This window comes from Mya arenaria, chromosome 8 (genome assembly GCF_026914265.1).
Source record: "Mya arenaria isolate MELC-2E11 chromosome 8, ASM2691426v1".
NCBI classification, from domain to species: Eukaryota; Metazoa; Mollusca; class Bivalvia; order Myida; family Myidae; genus Mya; species Mya arenaria.
Genome location: NC_069129.1, coordinates 14,046,273 through 14,054,014, shown reverse-complemented (window position 1 = coordinate 14,054,014; position 7,742 = coordinate 14,046,273). Strand labels below are relative to the sequence as shown.

The window sequence follows — 7,742 nt, the reverse complement described above, 5'->3', positions numbered from 1 at the left end:
ACCATATAGGTCCCTGTGAACACTAAATATTTCAGAAGGAATATGAATATTTTTTTTGCTTATATTTAAAAAAAAATCTTTAAATTAAGGAATTATATTACAACTTGAAAAGTATCCATAGTTTTTCACAAATTATTACTCTATCGGATGAAGATATTGATAAAAACCAATACATTTGAACACAAACATTATCAAGAAGAATGTGTTTCTGTATATGTACATTGCACATGTATGTATCAGAGCAAGACATTGCTGCAAGATTTGTTAAAGCGACTCATTCCTTTAGCGCTGAAAACACTTTTGTTTAAAAACTTCTCTCCCTCACTATCTCTCTCTCTCTCTCTCTCTCTCTCTCTCTCTTGCCGATTACTATCATGTGAAATAAATGACCAAAAGTTGGGACCTTTGCTCTTAATTTCATCTGAGATCATAGGTAATCAGCATATTTTGCAATCTTTAAAGGCCCAAAAAGACTTGTTTGCTTCTTGTTTATGGTAATTTTTGTTCTTTTTAAATGATATCAACATAATATTGAGTAATCAGGCATCTGAAATTCACCGGTGTATTTGCGGGTCTGATACCTTATAACTGCAGCAGTTAACAATAAGTATTCAAATGAAGAATATTATTTGAAAATGCATACATGCGTACATGTATCTTGATGTAGAATGGAACCGAAGAATAATGAGATAAAAGCAAACACCGAGACTTTCATGAGTATTTATGACTATTTTTAGTAGACAATACCAACAAAAACCATGTACAATAGAAAAATAAATGAGCTGAGCCTCAGATCAAAATGCACCATTTCTTTAAAGTATAACACTCCAAACAATCCTTTACAAGTTAATATGAACCATATAATTGCACTGAACCAGTAACAATTATAATATCAACAATAAATTATAAACTTAATTTCCTTTTAAAAACGCCTTGCTGATATCATGCATAGCGCTGTCAATATCAGGATGACAATATTCGTAGCCCATTTCAAGTGTTCGCTCAGGCTTAACTTTCTGTCCCTGTAGTACCATCATTGCCCTATCCTGGCCATACACCAAGTTCATAGCTAATCCAGGCACAAATAAGGGGCCATAACTCATCTTTTTGAAGGCCTTACAAAATGATTTTGTAAAATCATCGTTATTCACATGCTGGGGTGCAACACCATTCAACACTCCAGTCACACGATCATTTTCTATTGCGTATGCAATAATTCCAGCAATGTCTCGAACATGTATCCATGGAAACCACTGTTTACCGCTCCCTATCGGTAACATGGGAAGGTACACGGCCAGGGGAACTGGCAACAGCTGCTTGATCATTCCTCCATCCGGTCCAAGTACAACACCTGTTCAAAGAATTAAATCAAATTATATTTCTTTTATTATACAATGTATCAAATCACACTTCAATGAACATAAACGTGACCTTTTTGCTAGTTCAAGGCCAAAAAAGCTTGTTCATAAATTATTTGTATAATTTCTAAAAAAAAATATTTTGCAAATAAACCCTTAAAAATGATACCAAAATTATATGGCATCACCATCGAACCAAATTCCATATATATTTCTGTGCCAGATACCTAATTTGAGGTCTTTCTAGAAATGGTGGCCAGACTGGGAGAGATAGGGAGTCTGCATTACAACATGAATAGTTGTAGTAAAAGACAATAGCATACCAGATCTGACAATGACCCTACGAGTGCTGACAGTATCAGGTAATGTGCTCGCCGCCTCCCACTCACGAGACAGTTTGGCCAGCCAATCAGAGCCTCCCTCACTATCCTCTGTGTATGAAGTCTTCTCACTTGGAGGGTAGAAACCTGTAATATATTTTCTTTTACGACGTTACAGAAAAAAAATGTATTTCTTTTTAACACGATTTTGGACTCCTCATTTCAAGCCAGTAACCCCAGTGATTTTCTTTCAATTTTTAAACTGCCTGAGCATTTCTGATTGGGAAAATAAGTATGACCAAATTTGGGGAAAATAAGTTGTGCCAAATAAAAGAAATGTACAAAAATATTTATTTTTTATAACAATAGACATTTTATACCATTTAAATTCTGAATGATATCAGTTAATTGGTCAAGCTGATAAGCCATTTTACTGTTTTTTTATCATGTCTTCTTGCGGGAAATAATTGAGGGGGTTTAGATAGTTTAAACTAATTTATTTTACAACAACCGTGAAACATCATTCGTCATTACAACATTATTAATCACTCTCCTTGGCACAATGTTACGGGAGAGTGTGGTCTGTGGGGAAAACGCAAGTACCCGGATGAAATCCACTTGTCCTGCTTGACTGCAAACCAAAATTACATGGGCCCAGACAGGAATTTGAACCTGGTTGCATAGGTGTGAAGTGCGTGTGCTCATAAAAACTTCAAGTCATCTACAAGTATGGTTGTTGTCTTGCAGGGGTCTCAGGTAAGTTTTAAAATCCAAAGTTATTTATATTTTATATTCAACAAGAGTTTGTTTTGAGAGTCCCTGGGATGCAAAGTCAGTTGGAAATGGAAATCCCTTGCAGGTAAATCTTGCTTTCTGCTTAAGGGAACTCCTTGGCTTAAGAAAAGGTATTCTTACCAGTTTCATTAAATATTTATTATTTAATTTATATGTATACATTATTCTTCTACAATGTGTGTGAAATAATAATTTATAATCATCTTCATTTTTAACTACCTTAAGTTCACAATTATTTATAAAAAAGTCAAGTACATACCAACTCCAGAAATAGTCACAAATGCCTGTGGTGGTTGTTTGGCTTCACTGACAGCATTAGCCAGTATTTTTGTAGGTTCTATGCGACTGTCATACAGGTCCTTTAGGTATGCATCATCGAGTCTGAAAAATAAATCAAGCAAGTTTCAGAGAAAAAATTAGAACATTTTTTATTATGAATGATGTTGCCATCATAAAATAAAACATTGTTGAAATGGTTCCAGCACAAATTCTCACAAACACTTTACCTTTTAAATGGTTCCAGCACCAATCTTCCGGACAGGCTAACTACAGCTTTACAGTCCTCTGGAAGACCATTTTTCTTAACATCAGCCTATAATTTAAATCAAATACATTTCACGGCAATATCATCACAGTCGAAGTCAATGTTTATACATCCTTACAGTATGCTACACCAAGTTGAGTCTAATTTGAAAACCTAGGCTTGCCTTACACCATACTGTACAGTGTACAGTGCTAACCTACATTATGTTGAGATTTTTTCTGAACACAAATTCATGTGTACAGTGTACAAACATATACAATTACCTATATTAAGTCTATACATACAAAAAATGCCAATTTGATTTACTAAAACAAGTCAACTGTTTATATCAGCAAATCAACGCCTCCAAAATCAAATATTTTATAAAATTGTACAACAGTACACTATTTTGATTGGAAGGCCAATTTCGTTTGAAAATGAACAAGAATGCTTTAGAAATAAACAGAAAAAGGTAAAAGAATGTGAATAAGTTTCATTATTTATGAGTACACCAATTCTTCTACAAAGAATAGTTTGGGGTTCATTTTTTTTCAAATTTTCTGTTTGGTAATTTTATTTTCACTTTTGAGGGAAAAAATAGAAAAAGAATATGTTTGAGATTTGTGAATGTAGCCCCAAATTGGTCAGAACAAAACAACACGGCGAGATAAAATAGAAGTCTGACAAACCCATGTGACTCTCTCCTTTCCTGGCTTTCTGGACACTGCAATGGCCTTGTAGCCTTTATCTTTCAACAACTTTGATAGGTGTCTACCAACAAACCCAGTCCCTCCACCTAGAAGAATCAAATAATTTACATTTCATTCAATTCATGTATGTGCATAAAAGTTGTATGGTATTTTAATGCAAATTTAATTTCAAGTGAGAGTTTCATGTTATCTAAATACCGATACAGTAAAACTGCGATCGCTCGAGGACGCCGGGATCCGATCTGAAAACTCAAGGGAACGACCAGAGTTTCAATTTTCCAGTCTGTTATGAAATATTTTTCAGTGTATTCCAAGTTTGAAGTCGTCAAACCGACTGTTAACTACCACATCGATTATGTGTTGCGCTGTGAAAATCGCTCATATGTTCAAAGGCTGTCGTATACAAAATGTAAAAGAAAAGAAAAATATAATTGAATAAATAGTTATGTTTATTTTTACAAGAAGCACATTTTCTAAACAAGCAACATTTAAATATGACAGTACATAAGACGGGATTTGTCAAGATTTAAGTTACTCAAAATCAGGGATTGATGATTGGCACATCTTGTCTGATTTGTGAAACTGTTCCAACTCATAATGATCTTCTCCAATGCCCTTATCAGCTTTCATCAGTCATGCGTAAATAGTGATAAACGGTTTTTCACACCTTATAAAATTTCCTTTCAACTGTCATTGCAAATTTTACAAGTTTCAAAAACACCTGCAATTGTTTCTTTATTTGGAACCTGCTTTCAGGATAAAGTGTGAAATTATGACCTTGAGGGAGCCATATGGTTTTGTGCATGATTTGTTTATTTAGGAGTGGCTAAAGTGCTCAACTCCTCGACTTATTTAGGTTTCGATGCAGCGTCAGTATATTTTATATGAAAATAGTAGGAAACATGTTCTGTACCAAGCTCCAACCTCGACCGCCGGTTCTCGAACGGTTCAACTGACCACAGTTTTATTGTATACAAGTCTTCAATTCCAAATGACCAATGAAGGCAGTTAAGCATATACACACACAAATGTACATTCATGAATGTACCATCTTAAAAATAAACCCAATAAATTACAATTTAATTGATGGTTACTTTTTGGAGAATCACGCCTCCCCATATTTTCTGAATGCTATCATGCATTATTATCTAAGATTCCTGATGAAATATATAAAAGTTTTACCGTTTTCTTAATTTATTTACCAGTAACATTTCATTTTATTATATGAAACATTCATGAAGAATGAAATTAGGAAGGTGGAAGAAACAAGAGGCTCAAGAGGGCCTATGCTCTACTGGCATGGCCCTTGTGGTCATTTTCAATCCAGAGCATGTACGTATGTGTAATAGGCAACAAATATATAGTTCCCTTTTTGTGTTTGGGTTAGCTGAAAACACTGCACGTTCAACATCTGAGGACAGAAAGTGTTGTAAGCAGATTAGTTGCATGAACTATTTTAATATGTGCCAAGTAAAGGTAATCTGAAGGTAAAATATATTTGCTTTCAAAACTGTACTCATGGTCAAAATTTCATTTCTGTAGCTTTAAAAATAAAAAAGTTTGTCAAAAGGTCAAAGTCAAGGACATCGGAGGACAACATTGATGCTCGTTTGCAAAACTGTAAACATGGTCAAAATTTCATTGCTGTAGCTTTGAAAATTAAAAAGTAAGTCAAAAGGGGTGAGGCCAGCTTGTGCCCAAGGGGCATAATTTCAACTGTTTAGCTAGACGGTCATCATATGATGCTCCACAACAAATATCAAAGGTATGAGCCTTGTGGTTTGAAACAAGAAGATTTTGAAAATATTTCTTAAATAAGTCTCTAGGAAACTTGTCACCCCCAGGGCAGTGCCAGTTTTGACCCCAGGGGCATAATTTGAACAACCATGGTAGCGGACCACTAAATTAAGCCTTATTCAAAATAGCAAGCAATATCTGTTTCAGACAAAAAGATTTTCAAACATTTCCAAATTTAAGTATACCAAACCTGTGAACCCGGAGACGTGGCCAGTAATGACCCCAGGGGCATAATTTGAACAAACATTCACAAGCAATTGTGACTTTACATGTAAACTTGGCTAAAAATAAACTTCGCTCATGTAGACTTGGCTAAAAATAGACTTTGCTAAAAATAGCATTTTTATATACTTTCAAGGCCCATAATCTAGGCATGCATGGGCGGACCGAAAGGAACTGAACTCTAATGGACATCTAAATACTGTACAAGTTTCATCGAGATACAATCAAAACTGAAGACTGTATCGTGTTTACAAGCAATTGTTTACAGACAACAGACGCACGGACACACATACTATGTACACATTACCATCCCATAAGCTCTTCTGGCCTTTGGACAGTAGAGCTAAAAATGAAATAAGAGCAAGAATATCAACCAAACAAATTATAATCTAGATATGATCTCAGATTAAATAGCCCGCCTCATGATAGTCAAAATTAATCTATAATTATATAGACAAAGAAAGAAGTGTTTCCAATCCATGGTTTCTTATATGTCCCTGATATAACTCATAAGCAATGCATTAAGTAAAATATATTCTCCTGCATTCTTTAATCTTTCCAAAAATGAGACTGAGAAGAAAGCGATTGTTTTTGTTTGATTTATCGCATGTATTAATGAAATATAACTTAGGATACCCAAAACTATCAATAACAAGAGATGAAACATTATGCCTCCTTTGGGAAATGGAATAAAAAATGCATGGGCAGTTGATTTGACCTGATGGCATCAAAATCAACTACTGGTCACGCCCAACCTCCATATGAAGTTTGAGGGTCATCTGTGCAAGCACTGTCATCACTATGACAAGAGTTTCACGCTCAAGGTCATTATGAACCTTTTGTTGTGATGATCCCTAATCAATAGGGGTCATCTACTGATCACACCCAACCACCATGTCAAGTTTGAGAACATAGGTACATGCATTGTCTAGTTATCACTGGGACAAGCTTTTAGAATTCCTGTGACCTTGACCTTTAACCTGATGACCTTAAAATCAATAGGTGTCATCTACTGGTCACACACACAACCTTCATGTCAAGTTTCAAGGCCATGGGTGCTGGCATTGTCAAGTTATCACTCAGACAAGCTTTTTGCAATCAAGTTCAGTGTGACTTTGACCTTTAACCTGATGACCTTAAAATCAAAAGGGGTCAATAACTGGTCACAACCACAACCCTCATGTCCAGTTTAAAGGCTATGGGTGCTGGCATTGTCAAGTTCTCACTCAGTCAGACAAGCCTTTCGTTTTCAATGTCACTGTGACCTTGACCTCAGACCTGATGACCTCAAAATCGCTGACGTGCAATCTCCACATCAAGTTTAAGGACTGTCATGCAGGCATTGTCAAGTTATCACTCGAACAAGCTTTCATGATCAGGGTCATAATGAACTTTTTGATATAAAGACCCCTAATCAATAAGGATCATTTACTGGTCACAAACAACCTCATTCTCAAGTTTGATGATAATAGGTCCATGCATTGTCTAGGTATCACTTAGGCAAGCTTTCTGCATTGAAGGTCACTGTGACCTTGACTTTTGACCTTATATTAATTATTAAGGGGTCATCTAATGGTCAGGCCAAACCTTCATGCCAAGGTTGAGGGTAATTGGTGCACACCTTTCACATAAAATGTCACAGTGACCTTGACCTTTAACCAATTGACCTCAAAATCAATAAGGGTCATCTACTGGTCACGCCCAACATCCAAGACAAGTTTGAGGGCCATAGGTTATAAAGCTGACCGAAGGGAGAAGAATAATTCCCTTTTGGTACGAACTAACTGGGTACGAAAAAACCTGAAATGAAAATACTGTATCTTCAATACATGCATTTGTGTTCCTGGCACCCACTTTTACATGAACTACACACTATTTGGAAATTGTATTTATTAATATAGTGGTCATTTAGTTATACCTATAAGAACACTCATCTTCCAGCCAGTTTTTCTTTTTCTCCGGCTTATGTAAGCACAATCCAGAAAAGTAATCGATTAAATTTGGTTAACTGAAGTTC

The 7,742-nt window shown here is 35.5% G+C and overlaps 1 protein-coding gene across 1 annotated transcript; it reads right to left on the bottom strand.

Moving 5' to 3' along the window:
• Positions 1-710: 710 nt before the first annotated feature.
• LOC128242866 (epimerase family protein SDR39U1-like) lies at positions 711-7,708 on the bottom strand. The gene is made up of 6 exons (XM_052960262.1): positions 7,644-7,708; positions 3,686-3,792; positions 2,980-3,065; positions 2,733-2,854; positions 1,682-1,825; positions 711-1,351 (listed from the first exon to the last, which is right to left on the bottom strand). The coding sequence occupies exons 1-6, from the start codon at positions 7,657-7,659 to the stop codon at positions 912-914; spliced, it is 915 nt and encodes a 304-aa protein (XP_052816222.1). The 5' UTR covers positions 7,660-7,708; the 3' UTR covers positions 711-911.
• Positions 7,709-7,742: the final 34 nt, after the last annotated feature.